The following is a 23,800-nucleotide window of genomic DNA, read 5'->3' as shown; positions in this document are numbered from 1 at the left end:
GGCCTGCGGTGGCCTTTCGGTAATTAGCGGTTAGCCAATGAGATAGCGGTAGTGAAAACTTCATTGGCATCTCAGGTATGTGCACATACATATGCATGGGAAGTGTCCATTACTAACTCTTAGTCACCACAGTGCTCTCTGATATTGAGGCACCTTCTTACACACCATTCTCACATAGCTGAGCGCAGAGGGAGTGAGTAAGTTCGCTTCTAACACTGTTCTGTTGTTTATACAACTCCCTAGAGGCTTGTACAGACCATCACTATTCTGGTGTTTGGACAACTCCCTAAAGGCTTGCACAGATCATCACTGTAACTAAGACTGTTCTGTTGTTTGGACAACTCCCTAACGCTTGTACAGACCATCACTGGGTAGTGTGTGTCACACAGCTCTCTGACACAACCAATGAACTGATGACTAGGTTTCCCAGAGCCTGGTGAGGCCTTGCACAATCACACACACACACAGAAACATACAAGCGCGCACACACAGGTATGAATGAAAAGGTGCCTGACGCAAACACTCTTCTCTCTCGTCAAACACTCATACATATAGTCTCTCTCTCACACACACACACAAACACACACACACACACACACACACACACACACAGAGAGAGAGAGAGAGGCACAGTCAAAGCCACATTTGTGCTGACGGTCGCCCCTGGCTTACCCGCCGTATGGAAAGGGGGATCAGGGAGACTAGCCGTCTCCCGTGTGTTCTTTCATAGGTTCCCCCTCTGACAAAAAGGCCCGGCGCTGGAACTAATGTCGCTGGGTGGACGAGGCCACCGTGACAATGCCAGCTGTACTTCGACCAGGAAATCCAGCCAGCTGACCAGTAGGTGACCGCTTCACATGGACCAACGATCAACAAGTCAACAACAACAATGTCCAGAAACAAAAGGAGCGTGAGAGAAAGGAGAAAGTGGTTCTTCTGGGTCCGGTAGTCAGCCCAGTCAGTTGGTCAGTCCCGTGTCCAGACAAGCAACAGGCGATGTCTCTTCACAGACAGGACGAGGTAACGATGAGCAGACAAAGGTCAAAAGGTGTTTTGTAGACCAGTACATACGAGGAAATCATGAGCAGAAAAACATGGCACAAGTTGGTATACACTACAACTTTCTTTTTTTGTTTACGGCATCACAAACATCAATCGATGCTGTTCCCAACACTACACTGCACACTACACCACGCCACGTAACGCGGTGACATAGCTCCTCAGCGTTTCCCAGCAGCCTTTGCTCTGCCAACAGCCGCGCTCCGGGGCCTCGGGAGTGCTGCCTCCGCTCCATAGCAACCGTCGCCATCCATCTTCCTCACATGTCACCCCCCAAAAAAGCCACTTCCTGCGCCCGGGAAACGGCTGTTCTCTGATGACAGGCTCCCGTCCTGCTGTTCCAACCCTCAGCTCCCCGCCAGGCAGGAAGAGTGCTAACGCCATGACTCTGGCTCGGTAACACCTCCCACTGGGAAATACAATCAGCCATTAGACATTAATGGGCGTGGGGGGAGGGGCTTCCAAAATAGGCCTAATTTTTTTTATGCGAGATGTCTGTGTTGATATGGGTATTTTATAACGGGGTGATATATGATATGCACTCTGCTGCCACTGCTTCATTCAGGGAAGACACTGTTTCTCAGGAATTCTTCACACACACACACCTCCCTATCCTGCTGTGACGTTCCCCTTGGTAGAGCATATTCAGCAAGTGCAGCTGCAAACCACTGTCTGAACAGCCCAAACACACACACGCACACGCAAGCACACACACACACACACACCTCACACACAGTAATCAGTGCTACCAGTCAACGCTGGAAAGGACAGACCTTACATTGAGCAGTGCAGCTGGCCTCATCAGCATCCAAACCACTGTTGGGTTTCTGTACTCTCTACACCCCTGTCCTGGCTGGAAGCAGATCACTACACACACCTGCTCAGAACTTCATGACTGATCATACGAGTTCCCTTGATGAGTATATAAGAAAACAAAGGTGCTAAACTAAAGATTGATGTTACAAACCTTCTTACAGACTTGATCAAGGATGAAACATTCCATTATATAACCATTTCCAACATAGCCTACCAAAGGCAAGCACAAGTCAAACAATATCCTTCTTTTAACATTTCCTGTTTTATTCCACAAGAGACCCGTAGACCCCGTTTAGACTTGGTTTTAGAATGTGTTTCGAATGATTTGTGAAACGTTTCCTCAAACCACTTGCCGAGGTGGTCTGGGACGCATTTGACCACATATCTTTATAGTCTAAACGCTAATGCGTCCTGATGCGTCCTCGACAAAGACCCCGTTTACACCTTGCATTAAAATGCGTCTTGTATCGAGATTGTATCTAGATAATGATTTAGCCTGATTACATTTACACCTGGCATTAATATGCGTTTCGAGTATCTTCAACCCGATCCGTTCGAGATCCGATCGACTCTGTCCAGCTGACAATAGAACGTCACATCCTGATTGTGCTTGAATATCTTCGTCCAACCCAATTGATAGTAGACTCGTCTGGACTCCAACCTTGACCAGGATCCATTTTAATGCTTTCTTGCCATCACAACATCAGCTTACATAATATTAACTTGGCTAAAAAGCATAACTGCATCATGATGGTCAGCGATGAGACGGCTGGGAAGGGAAAGTGCATCAGTCAGCTGTGATCCTAGCCTACGTTATGTCTGAATACAATCCAACGGCTAATTCCCAATAAAGAATCCATCCAGTGCACAAGCAACTACCCCAAATATAATAATGAGAAGCACAAGCTGGCAAGTGGAAAAGTTCAAGCATAATTGTGTTTGGCTGAGATATTAATGGGACATCGGACGCAAAACTAGCAATAGCCGATCGGCTACAGCTGTGTCAAACTCAGCTGCTTAAACAGGTGATGCACAATTACTTCGTGAAATTCTCAGATGACCCCGCCGTTTTGGGCTTATAATAGCCTGAGATCAGGACACATCACTTTCCCACGCCAAAAGCTTAGCTTCAGTTAAGATAGTATTCATTCATAAACAATGGTTAGTTGCTGCTTCTTGCTGGTCTGGAGCCGGCGCGTGCCAACGGCTACGTATTTCCGCCCACGTTGTTGATATGTGGATTAAAAACGCATTCCCGTTTACACTTTTAATAAATGTGGTCGACATGCGTCCCTGACCACCTCCGGAGGTGGTTTGGCCGATCGGATCGCAATCCGTCCTCAAAACGTATTGGGTGCATTTACACCTGTACTTTCATGTGGTTTAGCACGATCAGATTGCAATCTGATCACCAAAAACGCATTTTAATGCAAGGTGTAAACGGAGTCAAAGACGTAGGCTAACAGGAAAACAAGTAGACCTAATCAATGCAGGATCATTTGTCTCCTTTTTCGCCTGCGCTCTTTTTCAAGTCGCAAATGACTTGTCCTCTCAATCAAAAGTGTTGGAATAGTCCTACTATTTTCATTAGTTCTTCAAACATCTTCGGTTGCTTTCATGCACACTTTTTTCAATCCGCTCGAAGTCAAACCGAGTCAGTCATCAATCATCATGGCGGATCTCCATGAACGAAATAACCAAGTGGAAAATCTTTATTGATTACATTGTGCAATTCGCCGAGAACAAAATTACGGTCAATGAAAACCAAAATCATTAACCCATTGAGAGCTGGATGTGATTAAGTGTGAGGAAGTGTTCCCTTAAATTTTTTGAGCAGTATATATACGAACACAAGTGGTCAGCTGGGCACATTTGGAGACGCATGATAGACACAGGTGTAAACGATGATGTGTCTCGCTGTCCACTTGTGATCTGATCATAGACATGACATTTTAAAACCAAGTCTAAACAGGGTCCTAGTCTTTTATAAACCTTGTGTGAGGACTCCGGAACACAATGATCAGGTGGGTCAAAGTTTACCGCCAGCCGCCCCCAAACCTAAAGCCTTTAATTGGACCAGGTCAGATTAGACCCCCCCCCCCCCCTCTTTTAAGACATTAAGATTTTGAATTACAATGCACACAATGGAGACGTCCCCAGCGTATATGGCCCTTTCACAGATCCAGTAACAGAATCTCTGTGTCCCTGGGACTTCATCTGACGGGGAGGGGGGATTAAGGTACATAAGGACTGAGACATTAAGGCCCCCACGAGACACACAGGGTCTTCCTTCCCCAATCTCCAGGGGTTTGGGTCCTCAATGGCTGTTGTGTGGCCGTTTGGGCCCAGTCTAAATGGCGGCTAATTAGCATTAGACATTACGGTGGCGTCCAGCGGCCCAGCAGGGTGTGGGGTGAAGTACGACGGCGCCTGCCGGTTTAACCCCGCGCTCCCCGTTTGATGAGGGCACAATGGGGGAGAGGGTGCGTTCCCACCAGGGGCAAAACTACTACACAAGCTCCTCCTCACAGCGACGCACCTTACCTCACTAGGGGGGGGGGGGGGGGGGGGGCTTCACTACTGACAAAAGGGACAGTTCCACCGGTGAAAGTCTCTGAGTGCCTTGGAAAAAAAAAAAGTTTTCACCCTACAAAACCTCCAGAGAAAAAGCATACCGAGACGAGGAGATGAGAAAGCTGGAAGCTGCCGGGAAACTGGCGGGTAGTTTAAATTTCCCCAAGAACACCGTTAGGGGTCTGGTCTGTCTGCCGGACGGAGAGGGGGCTTGTTTGAGTGCGGGAACCCGTCTTTTGTGCTGGGAGGCCACTAGCAAACAGTGGGCCCTGTCCCCCTGCAGTCATTTCCACATGAAGCATTTATGGAACAATAAATCACAACTCCAGCTTTTCACTTCTCACAGGAGGAGAGGAGGGGTGAGGGAGGGGGATGATCTGGAAGAGAAGAGCGGGGGTGTGTGGGTGTGGGGGGGGGGTTGACTAAAAGGGAGGGAAGAGGAGTAGAAGGGAGTTGTTTGGTAGCAGGAGTATACCCTCCCATGGGTTTTGTCCCAGGCTCGCCCTCGCGCCCCACGCCCAAGCCTAACCAGGGGGTTATGGGAATAGGAGAGAGACGTTCCCGGGGGTCTGGGAATAGAATCTGTGGTGGGATCGGTCTCCGTTCCTGACGAGGGGGCGGGAGGACGTGGAGCGGGAGCTGCCGGCCGCCGGCGGCACATTGCCACGTTTTTACCTCATTAGCGTCATGGAAACGCGGCATTCCTGAGTGCCGGCCGCTCTTGTTGGCGAGCGGAGCGATGGGCGGCGGCCAGGGGGGATCCATAATAAAAACATTGTTGGATCATTCACCATCGAGATGACACCTCAATACCAAAACATTTCAAAGCCCCTTTCAAACAGAGGGAGAGCCATCTAATGAGTTTGGCGTTAAAGCAGGCCTTTCAAAGCTGGCCTCATACTTAAAAAGGTCCGATGGTGGTATAGGTATGGATCTGCCATGGGTCGCTGCCAAACCTGGTATGAGTGACACAAATACGGAACAGAATCACCTTTGAAACAGAAGAGGCATGTGCTCTTAAAAATAAACAAAAATAATAATATGCTGCTGAAACATTTGCTGATGCTTTCTCGATGACGTGACTACAGCAGACATTTTGCTTCCCAAGTTAAAATAACGTGGACAAACAAGTAATCTGATAAGGAGAGTTACTGTGTACTCTGAATGGGGAGAAAGCAACTCTAATGAACAGGATGCTATGATCACGCAAACACATAACTTCAATATGCCTTCAATATGATATGACTTGGCAACATTCCTCTCCCTGTGACCCGAGCGTGTTCAGTCATGCATTGCAAATTATGGGAGCAATGTATTATTTATGCTTCAAAACATTTGAGAAGACAGAAGGTGGCTTAATGGCACAAAGCAAGTGTGAAATCACTAAACATGTCACAACTGGGTCCGAGGAGGCCCGATCAAACACAAAGAGCTCATGGCGTGTCGGGGGGTGAATATGGTGTTGGTCGGGCTAGCCATGACTAACGTCAATCAACCTCTCTCGGTCTGTCCCATTGAGTCAGGCTACAGCTGTGCATTCCAGCGACACCCCTTGAATAACCAACCAAGACTGGCTGCTGCTATGATGGCTGTTTAAAAAAGAAGGTGCATTCCTCTCTCCTAGGCTGTGGAGCAAAGTGCTTTTTAGTGATTTCAAAGAAGACGCCGCTGTCACATTTGAATCCCAATCAATCACAGCTCGACTTAGGCTATCTACTAAGGCTATCTACTTAGGCTAGCTATCTGTTGATCAAGATGGCACTTTTCCCCCCGAAGGTTTCAAAAATAACAAGTACAGCATGTTTAGTTCTCTGTTAGTCCTCGTCTTCCACCATCACTCCGCCACCTTGTGGCCCACGGTAGCACGAGAACCCCTTCCCACCTCCTCAACACGCTTCCACACCCCACCCCGTGTTCGGACCGCGTTCCGTCCACTCTATAGATTAGGAGATTACACGCCGCTGGTTAAAAAAAAAAGTGTGTGTGTGGGGGGGGGGGGACCTTTAGCTTTCCCAGACTTCCCTGCGCATGCCAGGATGACCCCCGCTGCTCCACCTCTGCAGAGGCCTTTCCCATGACTGCACACACAAAGGGCCGCCGTTTAAAATGAGCCCCGGGCCCAACACAGCACCTTCCGCCCGGGGTGGGGGGGGGGGGGGAGGGGTGCATTCTGCAGGGATGGCCTCGGCCAAGCAGGTTAGCCATTAGCATGAGAGAGAGAAGAAAAAACAACTGAGAGAAAATCATCTTCTCAATTGAATGCGAGGAATTTGAGGTCGCTGACATTGTGGTTATGGTCGATGTGGTTGATGAATCAACGTACCTTATGGACTACAGTCTGTTTGTGACGGGCTGTCATGATAAAACTTTAAAATGTTGTCGTTTTCTTCAGGACGGTCGTTCATCGCTGTGATCAACTCATCAACATCGTTTTCCGTGGACTTAAAGACGAATAAACTGCCTCAAATTTATTAAACTCCCTTTGGAATCCTATCGTCTAAAGGTCAAACATATGGTTATTTATTAAACCTGTTCTTCAGTACATCCTGAGATCCAAAACTCCTGCAAAGTAATACTGTGAACTGGCTGAAGATTCATGCCACTCAGGCCTCAACTCCCCAACTCTCATAAGATATTCCCAAATCTCCTTCTCCAGCCAGCAACCGTGTTTACCCCTGGATATTCCTATCTTGTCCTTAGCATATCAATGAGATGCTTAGCATGGAGTCAAGAATTACCTTTTTTTCTCCTTTCATTTCTCCTCTGAGCTGTCTATCATAGTGAGGGAAGACAGGGAACCTTTTTCTACTGATACAACCCCCCCCACCCACACACACATACTCTCTCTCTCCCTCTCTCTCTCTCCCCCTGTTGATGCAGAGCTCTGGAGGCTGGCATTCCAACTATGCTTTCTTTAAACCGAGACTGAAAATCCCCCCACAGTGCGAGACCTCACAGTCCCGATGCCAAAAACCGCGTGGCGCTAGCCCACAAGAGACGGCCGTGGCATTGCTGTCCGCCGGGGGGGGAACACTGACTGACCGGGGGAGCTGGACGGCTTTGCAGGGCTCAGAATGGCCAGTAGCAGAGCTGGCCCCTCCAGCACACCTGTCAGAGACAGAATGGGGGGGGGGTAGCATTGCAGACAAGAGGACTTTGTTTAGCTTTGCTAGCATCCTAATCCTGACTGAATAGGGGTTGTATGATGGGAGGCCTGGATCACTGACTCTTTCCTGAGCCCCGAAAACACAATTAAGTCTCATAACGGTCAACCATTTCTGTCGTTGTATATGAGGGGTAAAACGAGTGATATGTTTTTGAGCGCTGCAGTCGCCTGGGAACAGGTCGAGCCTTTTATGTTCTTAAACGAGACGCCCTCAGTGCTTCACAGCGCCTGGGCCAGGAGATCAGTCTCTCTCTGCACTGGAAACCTGCATTACTCTGAAAGAAAATAATCTTATTATGTTGAAATCCAATTAACTTTTTCAAAAGAATCCTTGATTGGGTAGATAAAGAACGACCACTCAATAGGCGTCTGTAGTTCCTCTCGAAAAACAAGGTTTTAGGGGCAAGTTCAAAGCCTCTTTCAAGGGCCTTCCCAATACCCTCACTGTAGGGTGAATGATTGAAGTGGACGTTGTCAATATGTATTCATCAGGGCTCTTCTGTCGGAGTCCTCCGCCTGCGAGGGGGATGTTGACGTGAACATGTGTCGACCTATCGGATCTCTGGGACGTCTTCATGCCAAGGGTGCCCCCGAACCCCCCCCATCCCCCCTCCCCGTCACCCCCCTCGCCTGCACAAATCAGAGGCCTGTTCCTTACTCATCATCCCGTGATTAAGTATTGAGATTCGGAGGCCGCTGGCGCTAAATAGACTCCCCCACTGCACAATGGGTCGAGGGGGAGAGCACACTTGATGTTTGTCTGCGCCGATGGTATTGTCCCTTCAGAGGAGGTTCAGAGAAGGGAGATGCACGCATTGTTAAAAGTGGGGCCTTTGCGCTTTGGCGGTTTCACTCTCCATCCCACTTACATGTAACCCCCCCGTCCCCCCATCCCCTGCCCTCTCTACTCCCCGGCCCAAGACCTCGTTTGAGACCCCCCCCTCGGAGGGAGGCCCTGGACACTGCGCGGTCCTAGCCACGCTTCACGCTCAGCCTGTTTACCTCCTCAAACGCCCCGCGCTCATCCTTCTTCCACGCTACTCTGCCGCCGCTGAGCGGTTCAGCGTAATTGAGCAAAAGGGCGGACAGCGGACGGACCTCCCAGCTGCCTCTCCAGTGAGCGCCGTGTGAAGGTAAGTTTCGCACAGCGCCAGGCCATCTCTCACCACATGCAAAGCACGCCCCAAAAGAGTGGGAGCCTTGTTGGAAAACAAGGCCAATTACTCTGATTACAACCGGAACCCCCAATGAAGACAGACGGAGACACTCGTTGGAAACCGATTTGTTTGCGTGACTGTTGGCCAAAACATACAGTACCAAACTCTTAACGTTACAGCAAGGATTAACCTTGTTTACAACGATTCATATGTTGCTAAAGATTGTGGGATTTCACATTAATACTATTTTTTTCCAGACAGTGTTAATCCTAATGTGGAATTGGGAATAGCAGATTAAGGGGGGTACCTAATCTGACCCACAGGATAAATATGCCTAGCCTGGCTCCAGCCCCTGAATCACACGCCCACTTTAATTTCCGAAATGCGATACAGGGTCTGGAAAGGCTCTCGGTCCTGAGTGATTTCTCAGTTGGAATTCCAACCAAGCCAATCAGCGTCCGTTGAATGAGAGGGGGATGAACTAATTGCCGAGGACTCCCTCTTCAGCAAAACCCATCTGGGAAAACGCCTGCAACGGGAGCCATTCAGTTGGAGTGTCAGGCTAAAATATGCTATATATATATCTTGTTTTCAAATTATGAATCTAATATGGGAGGCTGAAGGTCATATCTGCCATTTCGGTTTAAAGTACTAAAAGCCTGGTTGGTATTTCTACACTGGGTAAGAAAACATACAACTTATTCACTGTCCTTGTGACATTCTTATCCAGTTGCTCGCATAAAAGGTGCTAGTAGGGGCGGCTGTAGCTCAGTTGGTAGAGCCGGTCGTTCAATGATCGAAGGGTCAGTGGTTCGTATCCCAACTCCGACTGTCCACATGTCGAAGTGTCCTTGAGTAAGACACCTAACCCCAAATTGCTCCCAATGAGCAGGCTAGCACCTTGCATGGCAGCTACCACCATTGGTGTGTGAATGTGTGTGTGAATGGGTGAATGAGAGGCCATTGTAAAGCGCTTTGAGTGCCGCTAAGGTGGAAAAGCGCTATATAAGTGCAGTCCATTTACCATTTAGTACTGCTAGAACGCCTAAAAGACGGAACCTGAATAAATTCCCACGCTACTGCAGTCCTGAGGTGAGAGGAATCCTCACAGGTGAGCAAACGTTTGGCAAAGTCGATCCTCTCCAGACTCCTTGTTCCCCATAGAACAAATGGGGCTCTGCAGGGCCCAGCTCAGTCCGGTGTATCGGAGGTGAAGAGACAGAGGTTCACCTTCTCAGAACAAAAAACAATGGTGTTTACCGAATTACCTCATGTTTGTGGTTCTCTGTGTGCTGGCAGAGGAAAGCTAGGGTTCTCGCATGTCACAGCTTAATCTACAGTAACAAAGTGCAAGTGGCTCAATATCGGGACTTGATGACCACATTTAATGGAGCCGAATTATCTACTGCTGCCACCCGACTATATCAATGGCCCCTGTAAAAACACTCCACACTGTCCTTCCTCTTTACAGATGTAATCAGTGTCCACAGACCCCACACAGAGACTGGATGGCAGCACCTCACGAATCACATGGAAAAATCGAGGCGGCTCAGTCTAGGTTCCCAGATCAGTCTGGGTCAACATAGCGTTTCCACTCTTCACACACGCCCCCCTCCGATGACCTCACACACAGAGCCCCCCCCCCTCCGATGACCTCACACTATTCACCCCTCCGATGACCTCACACTATTCACCCCTCCGATGACCTCACACACAGACAGACGCCCCCCTCTGACAACACACAGACAGACGTTTCTCCTTTACTTCCATCACACACTGTCTGTTACATGTGGCATCGCACACTGGGCCCATACACTCACAACCCAACCTCCATGTCAGACATGGGTAGTGTGGGGGTATAGTAGAGGGTAGTGTGGGGGTATAGTAGTGGATAGTGTGGGGGTATAGTAGTGGATAGTGTGGGGGTATAGTAGAGGATAGTGTGGGGGTATAGTAGTGGGTAGTGTGGGGGTATAGTAGTGGGTAGTGTGGGGGTATAGTAGTGGATAGTGTGGGGGTATAGTAGTGGGTAGTGTGGGGGTATAGTAGTGGGTAGTGTGGGGGTATAGTAGTGGGTAGTGTGGGGGTATAGTAGTGGGTAGTGTGGGGGTATAGTAGTGGGTAGTGTGGGGGTATAGTAGAGGGTAGTGTGGGGGGTATAGTAGTGGGTAGTGTGGGGGGTATAGTAGAGGGTAGTGTGGGGGTATAGTAGTGGGTAGTGTGGGGGGTATAGTAGAGGGTAGTGTGGGGGTATAGTAGTGGGTAGTGTGGGGGTATAGTAGTGGGTAGTGTGGGGGTATAGTAGTGGGTAGTGTGGGGGTATAGTAGTGGGTAGTGTGGGGGTATAGTAGTGGATAGTGTGGGGGTATAGTAGTGGGTAGTGTGGGGGTATAGTAGTGGGTAGTGTGGGGGGTATAGTAGAGGGTAGTGTGGGGGTATAGTAGTGGGTAGTGTGGGGGTATAGTAGTGGGTAGTGTGGGGGTATAGTAGAGGGTAGTGTGGGGGTATAGTAGTGGATAGTGTGGGGGTATAGTAGTGGATAGTGTGGGGGTATAGTAGTGGGTAGTGTGGGGGTATAGTTGTGGGTAGTGTGGGGGTATAGTAGTGGGTAGTGTGGGGGTATAGTAGAGGGTAGTGTGAGGGGTATAGTAGTGGGTAGTGTGGGGGTATAGTAGTGGGTAGTGTGGGGGTATAGTAGTGGGTAGTGTGGGGGTATAGTAGTGGGTAGTGTGGGGGTATAGTAGTGGATAGTGTGGGGGTATAGTAGTGGGTAGTGTGGGGGTATAGTAGTGGGTAGTGTGGGGGTATAGTAGTGGGTAGTGTGGGGGTATAGTGCGGGACTGAGAGTGTTTCTAGTCCCTGAGATTCCTCTCTCCTGGCACAAATTCACCCAGTGCCCATAACTGTAAATCCACAGAGAGAGGAGTAGGTGAAGGAAAGGGAGAGGAGAGAGAGGGAGATAGAGGGGAGAGAGAAGGAGAGAGGGAGAGGGAGAGAGGGAGGAAGGGAGAGAGAGAGAGAAGTGGAGTTGATTCGAGGTTTACTCGTAGACTCCCTCAGCTTCCAAGTTGGAAAAACAACAACCTACAAATCTCCCTCTGAGTGCGACGGGGCCATTAAACTCTACGAATCAGCATGAGGCTGCCAAAAAATGGCCACCCGCAGCCAGCACGCGCACGCACAGGGTGGCTTCCCCAGACTAATTATTCACACTCCGTTCCTCTGTTTACTGTATTTCATGGTCCGTTTTACTGGACGGAGGGCCAGTCGTCACACGCTCCCCCACAACTCTGACCCTTGCTGCAGTTGTGAGTTACAGAACCAACTCCTGAATTCAAGCATTTTGGTGTACACATGGTATCTGATTTGACAAATCATTTGACAAATATTAATTTGCGATTCCATCGTCACCATCGGCGATAAGGCTTATAGACCAGATTTAAACACAACCACCAAAAACAAACTCCTGCCAGATGTCCCTTCAGGAAGATTAGCAGTTACATGTATGTGGTCTGTAGGCTTAAAAGCAGATCTGTAAGTATCAGTCTGAGACAATGTACAAGAGTGAGATCCATTCTCAGATTATAAGGGGATAAACCTGGAGTGCAACTAGATCTTCAAAGCTATCTATGCTGCTCTAGAATAATTTACAGTGGCTAAAGAAAAAAAAACTGATCTGCTCAAAGCATCCATAAAAGGAGCTTTTTTGAGGGAGGAATCCTCTCAAGGCGCTTTACAGTGGATCCCAAAGCCAACGGGCTAGGCCATATAAACAAGGCTTCAGAACAGCCATTGAAAACTCACCACCAGTGAAAAGACTTGAGTGGGGCTAATTTTAGGCTGGTATTACACAAGGGGTGATTTTGACCGCAAATCACTAAAACAGCATTTAGGTTTTCTCTAAGGACCCGCGGCGGAGCAACTTTCCCACAAAGCTTTGGTATCGTAAAGGAGTGGCCCCTCAAAAAAAGAAAAAAAAAAAAAGAAGAATGATATTTTTCTCTCATACATTTTTACATTTAGTCCAACAGAGGTAAAATAAAAAAGCACAAAAAAACCTGACAAAAGAGAGACAGAGTATCATGGGAAATCAGAAGCTTATAGTTTACTCACTATATCATAGACCAGCTACTGTCCTTGACGACTGAGAACTATCACATGGGAAAAAACTAAAATAGTCTTTTCCAAAACATTCCAGGCAAAGTGACAGGAATTACTCACTGTGACGTCCGCTGACATGTTACATAGTTACACAACACCTGCAGATCCCTAAAGATTAAATCTGACCTCAGGGAAAAAACACCTGGGAAGAGAAACACACCCTTATCAACACAAGACTAGATGAAGTCATCCAGCAATTAATGACTAATTCGGTAATGTATATCTAAAAAAATGAGACAGGGAGAGGACAACGTGGGATAGAGGCTGGTAGTTTCATCAAACACAAACACACATGCGCACACACATATGCGCACACAAACACACGGCAAGTGACGAGTGCCAGTGAGTCACACAGGATACACACTTTTAACAGCATCAATTAAAACTGTGAGTAATGTGACAAAACTGCTAAGGCCTGAGAAGAAGAACATGTAGGATGTAGGTTTATCTGTGAGTTAAGCGCCCCCCCCCCCCCCCCCCCCCCCCCCCCCCACACACACACACACACACACACACACACACACACACACACACACACACACACACACACACACACACACACACACACACACACACACACACACACACACACAAGCCAACCATCAAAACACTTTTGAAACAGAGGGGAAGAAAATTACACTCATACTATCAAAGGAGCCCCCCCATCTCTGTGGCATGTTGTGGTGCAGTATGGGATAGCAGTGATCCTAATCCAGTCCGCCTGCTCCCCACAGTGTGTGTAAGCAGCAGAGACCCTCCACACACACAAGGGCTCAGGTAGAATGTGTGTGTGTGTGTGTGTGTGTGTGTGTGTGTGTGTGTGTGTGTGTGTGTGTGTGTGTGTGTGAGGGGGGGGGGGGTTGAAACGTACGGTAAATCTTGAAAGCATTCGGCACAAAAGCAATAGCTGACTGCGTGCCTACCTGCGTGCCTACCTCTGTTAGACCTGAGATCCATTTGATGTCAGGGATTTAGAATTAATGAGAAGCAAACTGAGCCCCTGGAAAGAGTTTGCTTGGATTAATACAGCAGGACAGTCATCCACATAGCAAACCAGTTAAAACTATCTACAGCAAATACTTTTCGACATTTAAATAAATGTCATGTGTTGATATTCTGTCAGTCGACTAGAGACGAGAAGAGTGGATGGTGTAGCCGCCCGCAAATCCACCACTCGTTCGTCCACAACGCGCACCGTCTTAAATAAGAGATAAAAAAAACAGACGCGTATGGCTACCAGCGACACACAAGGAGAGCTCCTATTGTGTTCATCACACCCTCTGCTTCCCCCCCCCCCCCCACCCACCACAACTCATCCCAACACCCTCTGACCACTGCCAAAGACCACCCAATCAACAGGTCAAAGCAACACTACTGTTAAACAACTGAAGAAAAATTACTACACAAAAGAACAATGTATTGTCCAGATCCCACCTAAATTGTTTTATTCTTTCTTTTTTTTCTTTTTTTACAAAGTGTCCTGCATTTACAAACTGTTGATCTAAGGCACTAAAGCAACAAGTGAGCATTTGTTCTGGAGGAATGCAGGGTATGTAAGAGGGGGGGATGGGAGAGGGGGAGGGAGGGGGGAAGGGGATAAAACCAGAAGAGCTGTGGAGAGAGAGAGAGAGAGAGGTAGAGGAGAGGCTTTTCCCACCCCTATCAAAATGATAAGCTAGGCCTATGGCAATGGCCACCAAACGTACAGGTCAATATTGATAGAGCAGTTTAAAATAAACCATGCAGAGGCCTTGCTGGGACCGGAGGGGAGCAGGTATCTGAATACAATCAGGAGTCACAGAACCGGCAAAGAACGATTCCCTAAAGAAAGAAATACTACTAGTAGAATAAGAAGATATGCCGGAGTAGGAAGCTGCTGTGACTGAAATCTGTCCTCCCTAAACAAAGCATCCGTCATGTTCTAAACATAAGGAGTTGTGTATAATTCAACACTTCTGATCAAGATAAAGAACTACTGGACGTTACCAGGTAGAGACAGAACCACCTTCATACTAAACTGACATTGTATGCTGCTGACACATAACAGAAACTAGAGCTGAGTCCAAGGAGAGAAGACCCTCGGTACAGGCTGACCAGGGATGGCTGGAGCCTAGACCGACAGACCGCCCTGTCTATATGTCTATGTCTATATATATATATATATATATATATATATATATATATATATATATATATATATACACATATACATACAGAAACACTTACATATATAGTAACACAGTAAACATAATATATATAGTGTTACTGGCTGCTTCGTATAACTGTCTGGTCATCTCTGTCGTTGTCTGGCACTTCCACACAAAAAAAAAGACTCCACAAAGACATGGTACAATCCTGGCACATACCCAAGACACAAACTGAAAATACTGGTTTGTGCTTGTTATTCAATTTGACACCTCACTATTCCACATCAGCCAATCACACATTCATGCATTTGCTTTTCATATGTTCATCGAAGAGCAACGTTTTGCACTTTGAAGATGCACACTTATACCAACGGTTATTTTGCGAAATCATGAAAGCCTTTTACAGTAAATTGCCCTTACCGAGGCAAAGCTACCCTGCAGCTCTCGTCTTGAGCGCGATCAAGTAATGTACCGTACTGACCGTGTTGTTTTCCATTGCGAAAGGGCTGACAGACAAAACAACAATCATTCCCCTTCACCAAGTCCACAATCATATAAACACCACTGACACACCTGTCTTACCAAACCCACAGAGCACAAACAGAGCACTTATGCCCTTGGAACAGATTATGAGAGAGCATACTACATCCATCCACAACAATACTTTAAGGAGGCTCTGGAATATTTTGATCCCTACCTCTAATTAAAAAACCAGCTCACCCATTTTGATCTCACACATATCCAAGACAGAAAGAATCATTATCAAGTCTGGCATGAAAGTACAGTATCAAATAAGTATATTATTTTTATCATTCTAATATCACTATCTTCCACCATAGAGTGAGTGACAATACTGTTTGAAAATAATTGCAGACTAGAAGACTGAGATATGACTTAACCAAAGCTAGATGAAAGACCATGCAGAATTTCCTGATGCTGATTTTAAAAAGAATTCAACAAGATCCATTCTTACCAGCAGTAACACAGCATAGTCTTGACCCCAAGAACGCAGACCACTGAACAACCGCGGTGACCCTGACTAGGCCAAACCATGGAATAATCCCATCCAATTACTGACATGTCCTTCACAAGTGAGCATCAGACAAGGTCATGACCTCTTCGTAAAATTTCGAAATCCCCCCACATTGTGAAGACATCATGATGTCTAAAAGTCTCAGTATCACTAGCCAAACAGCTTGTTTTAGAAAAACCACACAATCATGTGTTCACAGAGACTCGTAAAAACGTGGGCAAGCATTACTCGCTCGTGCACCATCTGAACTCACTGCGGCCAACTGAACCGATCATCGCTATTTAAGGTGACGACAGGCATTGCAAAAAAAACCAAAAAAAACTAAAGCTGTGTTTAAAATAAACAAACCACAAAGCATTCTTAGTGGGACTGGCTGTGGCATCCCCCAGGGAACTGTCCCAGGCCCACTGCTATTCTTTAACATGGGAAACTATATTTTCAGCCAAAACCGCCAGTCAGCTACAAACAGCGTGCTAGTCTGTAGACGCTGCTCGAGACAATGGGTGTCAGACTCACACCATTGACTGTGAATACGGGGCCACTGTCGGGAAGGTCCAGAGTCCAGAGCTGAATATTACACTTGACTATTGGGGTGTGCGTGGCAGAGAGAGGGTTCCTCTCTCCCCATGAATGGCCAGGGTAATGAGAAGCTCCGGCCATTGTGAAGCGTAGCAGAAACAATGCGGTCATAAATTGGAGGGGGCTTTAAATCACATCCAATCACACTATAAGCCAGTGATTCCCAACAGTCTGTTATTATGCTCTACTTAAGCCACACCCCTACAAACTGCCAACAATTACACTTTGAAGATGTTTATTGACCCATTACACAAATCACTGATACAATCGCTATTGGGGAGTTGATTTCCATGATGATGTATCAGGGAGAGCACAAACGACAGCACAAAGTACGGTCTGTTACTCTTGTTTGGGCCACGTGGAAAAGGTGTAAGATCAGTTCAATGTTTAATTAGTTTATTACCAATGACTGACCTGTTTAATCTATTTTCAAAATGATAATGCTATGACACTTACAGCACATGATCCGTTACAAGTGGTTTCCAATGACAGACTTAATTAAACTTCTGGAAGAGACTTGGATCTACTGACTGAACTAGAATTGACTAAGTATATTCTTCTTGTCAGCTAAATGATTAATGTAATGATTTATGCAAAATATTTTTTGCATAAACATTAGGCTTAGAAGTAACATCAATTGCTTATTAACATGGTTTGCTAGGCATTATCATCACTTGACAGAAATGACAATCACTTTTCTGTCTAACATTCTCTAGAGTTTCTCATTCGTTGTCAGAGTTCATTTGTCTTGAGGCAAACGGTTCTCCCGGTGTCCCCTCTCCCCACACATCCATATCCAGTTTCCTGCAGGACAATTAGTCTCTTTCCCTAAACTGCCCTTTCCTGTATTTAGCCTAAATGTGGTCGATTACTGGAATACTCGCCCATAGTCCCATGCTATGGTTTCCAGTAACCACATTTACATGATTTGGCCTGCGTGTGTGTTGCAAGCAGTGAGGTCTCTGTAGTTAAACTTACGTGAGGTTGTTTGAGCTTTGAGTTCCTGAAGGTTTCGTCTGGATATCCCACCAACAGACTACGATAGCAGACACTTGATGTGGTAGGGGACCATGCTAGAAGAACTGACCTGACTAAGTGCACAGAACTGATTTGACATTGAAGTTAGGTCTGCGAGCAAGCTGCAGAATGAATCTGTACTATGACAACAATGCAAACTTGTCACATAGTTGAGTGACTCTGCGTGTGCTGTAATTATTTGTGTGACACAAAGCAGGAAATGACATGCTGACAGACAAAACCAAACACTGAAATTGGTTACAGCTTGTTGTTATGGTATGTTCAAACTATTTAGTAGATATACTTGACAAATTGCTCTCAAAAACTTAAGACAGAAAAAGCATTTTTGGACATAGCGTGAGCAGATGTCCAACACTCAAACACTCAGTACTCTAAGAAAGTGGGTTGGCCCAACCTTACACACATTGATTTATTGCTTTGATCTGTGAGCCAATGGCAGCCCACTCGAAAGTCCCTCAAGCTGAAAAACTGCCGGTCACAAGTCCACCTCTCCAAATTGCTGGCCTGCCCAGTCAGGTCAAGCACCCTAACTGACCCCTCCACACAAAAGCAGAGATTCCTTTTGGGGCCTGGACGCCATGGCACAGCCCTAATAGCCGGGAATGGTACCACCGCAGCCAACTCCACCCCCCTACCCCCCCCACCCCCTTCCCAGACAATTCTTACCCAGGGTAGGGATTAACAAATCTGGGTCGGATCCAAAGGGCTCGACCCAACAGCACCGGCACAGGAATGCAATAATCAGACACGCAAGAGCAATCAGCCCAGTCTTAATCTGCACTCGCTCTTTCATTTTAAAAGAGTTTCCCAATGGTTCAGAAACGCTCCACTTAAGATTAGAGAGAGGGTAGCCTATTAATCGCCAAGGGAGGTGAAAACGGTCAAGATGCAGTTTCATTGTGAAATCGACAAATTAAAGGACCCACAAGGACGATAATTCAGCAAAGACCTGTTTCACATAGTGAATTGCTTTATCTCATATCAGAAGGTGCCCAAAATATCACCAAACACCTCTTGCCTTCTCCAACTCTTCAAAGTAGATTCTCGTGTAGAAAACCCCCAACGAACGACTCGATCCTTTCTCCCATTGTGTTAACAAACAATGAACACCTTGAGATGGAAGCTCTGGAGAATACTTTAACTAAAGAACGTATTTATTTCGTACAATGTTATTACAAGACTACACCAAGACTATCTGTTATTAACTGCGTAATTGTGGCTTCAACTATCTTAGTAATGCAAACAACATCATGTTATTGTTACATATGTGGACATACACTTACAGTACTCCATTTAGTCCATAATCCTCACATGAAATCACAGCTCAGGACAAAAACAACGTCACTGGCTTTGCGGTGTGCGGCCGACACATTGTATACATTCCACACTAGTCAATGAGACAGAGGAGCTGGAGCTGAATGACCTGCCTTCCAGTACAACGGAGGAGAAAACAACTCACAAGGCGTGTGAGAGAGAGAGAGAGAGAGAGAGAGAGAGAGAGAGGGGGGAGGGGCGAGAGAGAGCAAGAGAGAGAGAGAGAGAGGGGGGTGAGAGAGAGAGAAAGAGGGAGAGAGAGAGAGAGAGAGAGAGAGAGAGAGAGAGAGATGAGGTGATGGGTGAGTGACCGAGTAGCCAAGGCCAGAGTAGGACCAAACAGGTGGACTGACTGTGTACACTCCATGGGGAAGGCTTGCTGTGTGTACACAATATCTGACTGGCAGCTACACTAGACCAACATTTCCATTACAAGTGGTTTCCAATGACGAAATCCGTAGATGCCTTGAGGCAAGAGAATGGAACAAGACAGCAGCCATCCCCACAGCAGCCAAGTGCATTCCAGACAAACTCACCTTTAGAGTGAAAAGCTTCCTTGAGATGTAGGAGGACGTCGGCAAACCGGCGCACGTCGTTGACCAGCTGCATGATGTTCTCAGGGTCGGCGGCGGGGGCGTCAGCGCTGTCTGACCCCGAGCTGACCGAGCTCTGGGAGCTGCTCTTGGCAGCTCTGCTCGTGCCCCAGGTACCCGCGCTGGTGCCCGTGTTGGTGCCCGCCGCGGCGGTGGCCGTGCCCACAGTGGAGGGGAAGAAGTGGGAGCTGGAGGAGAGTCGGGAGATGCCCAGGGAGAGTCTGTTCCCACCGCTGCTGCCGCCGCCGCCGCCGCCGCCTCCCCCTCCGCTGCTCTGGCGTAGCATGGCGGCTAGCATGCCCACCGCCTTCGGTAGCTCTCGCTCCTCCTAGCGCCCGGGGTTCTGGTTCAGACTGGCTCTCAGATGCCACACTGCTCCACAATAACAACAATGGATGATCCTGCAGGACCAGAGAGAAGGTTTAAGGAAAACATGTTGAGGCTATAAGCACAGCATGGAACGTATAAGTAGCTGACTTACAATGATAAAATAATGGAAAGTGGTCCTCATTGTACAGTATCAGAGTGAATTTAGATTGGGGTGAATTTAAATTGTAGAATGAGTCCACTGATTCAACAGAAAAGGGAGAGGGTGTGCTCTCTGTAGCAGAAAGGCCACTGGGCTTTTCAAAGGCACTGCATGTCTGACTGGGATGGGAAGCATCATGAGTCCTCTTCCATTTTGTTTGAGAGAGAGAGAGAGAGAGAGAGAGAGAGAGAGAGAGAGAGGGAGAGACAAGCGAATTCCAACATCACCCCTCAACACTGCGGTGGTGGTAGGCCAAGTGTTAATAGTATTATCATCTCAACATCACACCTCTCCACTGTGGTGCTAGGCATGGTTTAATCCCCCACCCACCCCCCAACACCCGCCCAAAGATTATAACATGGGACCATCACAGAGAGCACAGAGGACGGACACACACACACCTTCCAAATGTTTAACTATTGTCGACTCATCATCAATACAAATAAAATATACATTGAACTGGGGAATTTAATTGGTGCTAGTCGTGCAAATGTACCGTGTTGCTCGTATGAGAAAGGGTATACCCGAATTAGAAAGGGAATAGCCTGCTATATCTGGGATGTCGAAAACTACACCCGCAGTGTCACAAGGATAGCAAATACATCATGGACAATATATATTCAGTAATAACTGTCTCATCTCATTATCACGTCAAGTTTGACAGCATCTGCTAGTTTTATGTTAAGAAGTTGGGTCTGTTCAATGAGTTGGGCATGTTAAATGAGTTGTAAAGACGAAGATCTCACAAAAATCCAGATAAATTAGCCTACTGAATGTAACAACTTTTACAGACGTCTCATCCATTTACACATAATTGCAACCTTCACTTGGTGAAGTATTTAGGAGTATGTATCAAAATCCAACCAAATTCTACATGCATGGCAGCATTTCCAAAACGTCCCACAACTAGGCTATCCATATTGCACGCATCAAATATGCGCAGATTAGCCTACGCACTGTTACTCACCTGCCGTAGAGTCTTGGAACATCGCACCTTAGGAAAAAAAATCACGCTGTTATTGTTTTGTGAAGTCGCTACAGTCCGCTTTTTATTCCGTTACATCCGTAGGACCTGTGTGAATCTCTCCAGACACCCCGCAGAAGTTGGTGGAGCTGAAATCAGGGACAGCCGCTGTCCGGAGCTCTGCCAGCGGGAACCGCCTCCTCTGCTCATGTGACGCAGAAGACAACTTGTGATTGGTTCTTTTCAAGGCGACAGTGTGGAAGACATTGAAGTCCCTCCCCCTAACAACAGGTGTCTGTTTTGGTTCAGTGCTCAAGTGAGTTAACGGGTCCATAATAAATAAATAAAAATGTCCCATTTGCTTCTTATGGACATCTTTTCCAAAAGCATTGGATATTAGCATTATACATTCAGTTTCATGCCAAGCTATTAAAAGGCATGTTTTAGTCCCTTTTTTCATTGTGTCTGACACTGTCCGCATGATAGGCTAGGCCTGTGACATCTCTCTATCCAAATCATCTATCCAAATTCTCCTACTATGTGCACCCTTTGACAAACATAATAATAAGTCTTGAGATGTGGATTTTGATAACACGCACTCTTATCAGACGCTTCCACATCCATGAAGGGTAGTGCGGAGAAGTGGACAACAGGGAATCTCAAGGACAATGGGGACGCAGTGTAGGTGTAGGCTACGTGTGCTGCCACCTACTGACAGTAAGGGGAAGGTTGTAGACTTGCGGGCAATTCATTAATAGATTAATAATGAAGCTCCTGAATCCATCTGGTGGTAAAAGTGTGAACATGTACGTGTGCAGTATTGTTCTGTGATTGATTGCCCTGTGCCTAAAGATGCACTGTTTTAACCTGTCCCCATGCTATTAATGGACTGGTGAGGTATTAAGCATGATAAGCCCTGTTATAGGATTATGTATGGCCATATACAACAGTCCATATCAAAAGTTTGACAGACTGCACTCTTGAGATATTAGTATTGCTCATGTCACAACTAAATGCACAATGGATCTCTATGGGCACATATCTTCTTTCAGTGATTTGTCTGGTTAAAAACGTAGCTGAGGGTAAATAGCCTACAGAGGCATTTCTCTATTTCTTTCCGTCATAGCTGGAGACTTCAACCATTGCAACCTCAAAAAAGTGGTCCAGTGGTCCGGCCTTCGGGAGGTCAGACCACGCCTCTGTGCTTCTACTTCCGGCCAATGAGCAGAGCCTGAAGATCTAACCAAATGTGGTCTGAGGAGAACCAGGGTAGACTGCAAGTAAGCATGGACAATTCTGACTGGGGCTACTGGAAAACCTCCACCCCGGACCTGAACGGATGGACACAATCTACCATCAACCACGTTTGGGACTGCATTAACAGCTGCATCCTCACCAGGACATCCAAAGTGTTCCCCAACCAGAAACCCTGGATGAACAAAGACATCAGGACAAAAATGAGGGAGAGGAGGACAGCTCACCAGTCGGGTGACACAAAGCTCTACAAGCGCAGCAGATACTCCCTGGAGAAGACCATCAAAGCGGCCAAAAAGAACTACAGGGACCAGGGACAGGCTGTAAAACTAGTACGTGGCACGGACACCAGGAGCATGTGGCCGGGCCGACAGACCATCACCACCTACAAAGCGAGGCCCGCAGACATCGCTGCAGCTGACAAAGAACTCCCAGACAAGCTCAAAACCTTCTATGCAAGGTTCGACGCGAACACACCAGCCAAGGACCACAGGGAACCTGAAACCACGGTCCTACAACTATCTGAGGCTGGTGAATGGTCCTTCAGGAAGGTGAATACCCGCAAAGCTGCTGGTCCCGATGGCATACCACTCCGAGTCATCAAAATGTGTGCCACACAGCTGGCTCCTGTCTGCACGGACATCTTCAATGCATCACTGTCACCGCAGATCGTCCCCACATGGTTCAAGATGACTACAATAGTGCCAGTACCCCAAAAAACCAAGGTAGCCTGCCTGAATGACTACCAGCCAGGGGCACTCACTCCAGTGGTCATGGAGAAACTAGTGATGAAACACCTCGACACCATCATACCAGACTCACTAGACCTACACCATTTTGCTTACAGAGCCAACAGGTGTGTGGATAATGCCATCTCACTGGCCCTACACTTCACACTGGAGCACCTGAACACGAAAAATACCTAAGTCAGGATGCTATTCATTGACTACAGTTCTGCCTTCAACCGAACTGCCTATCAACCTGGTCCCGAAGCTGAGAGGTGTAGGCCTGAGCAGCTCCATACAGTATGCAACTGGACCCTGGACGTCGTCATGGTCAGACCACAGGTGGTGAGAATAGACAGCAACACCTCATCCACAATGAACATCAGCACGAGTGTCCCATAAGGCTGCTGCCTGAGCCCAAGGCTGTACTCACTGTACACCCACGACTGCTCAGCCAAGCACAGCACACAAACGAATCATCAAGTTTGCAGATGTCACCACTGTGATAGGCCTGATCTCCCCCAATCTGAACCGGCCTTCCTCCAGGAGGTGTCAGACCTAGTAACATGATGTCAAGACAACAGCCTGAACCTGAACACTACACACAACCCCCCCCCCCCCCCCCCCCCGCCCCCCCCCCCCCCCCGGACCCTGATCACTTGACACTTTGAGCACCACGCACCTTGTCTAT

The 23,800-nt window shown here is 47.3% G+C and overlaps 1 protein-coding gene across 2 annotated transcripts in view; it reads right to left on the bottom strand.

Annotated features, from left to right (window-relative positions):
* arhgap29a (Rho GTPase activating protein 29a) overlaps positions 1 to 21,270 on the bottom strand; it is a 47,676-nt gene extending 26,406 nt beyond the window's left edge. The window contains exons 1-2 of one of the 2 annotated variants that reach the window (XM_084443224.1): positions 21,134 to 21,270; positions 19,581 to 20,038 (exon numbers count right to left, since the gene is read on the bottom strand). In XM_084443224.1, coding sequence (XP_084299350.1) covers positions 19,581 to 19,935 — 355 coding nt within the window. In that variant the 5' untranslated portion in view covers positions 19,936 to 20,038; positions 21,134 to 21,270. Of the gene's footprint in view, positions 1 to 19,013; positions 19,154 to 19,580; positions 20,039 to 21,133 lie in introns of those variants that run through there. The other variant, XM_084443226.1, reaches the window with a different exon arrangement.
* Positions 21,271 to 23,800: the final 2,530 nt, after the last annotated feature.

Source organism: Borostomias antarcticus (assembly GCF_949987555.1).
Source record: "Borostomias antarcticus genome assembly, chromosome: 9".
NCBI classification, from domain to species: Eukaryota; Metazoa; Chordata; class Actinopteri; order Stomiiformes; family Stomiidae; genus Borostomias; species Borostomias antarcticus.
This window is presented reverse-complemented; position numbering and strand designations above follow the sequence as displayed.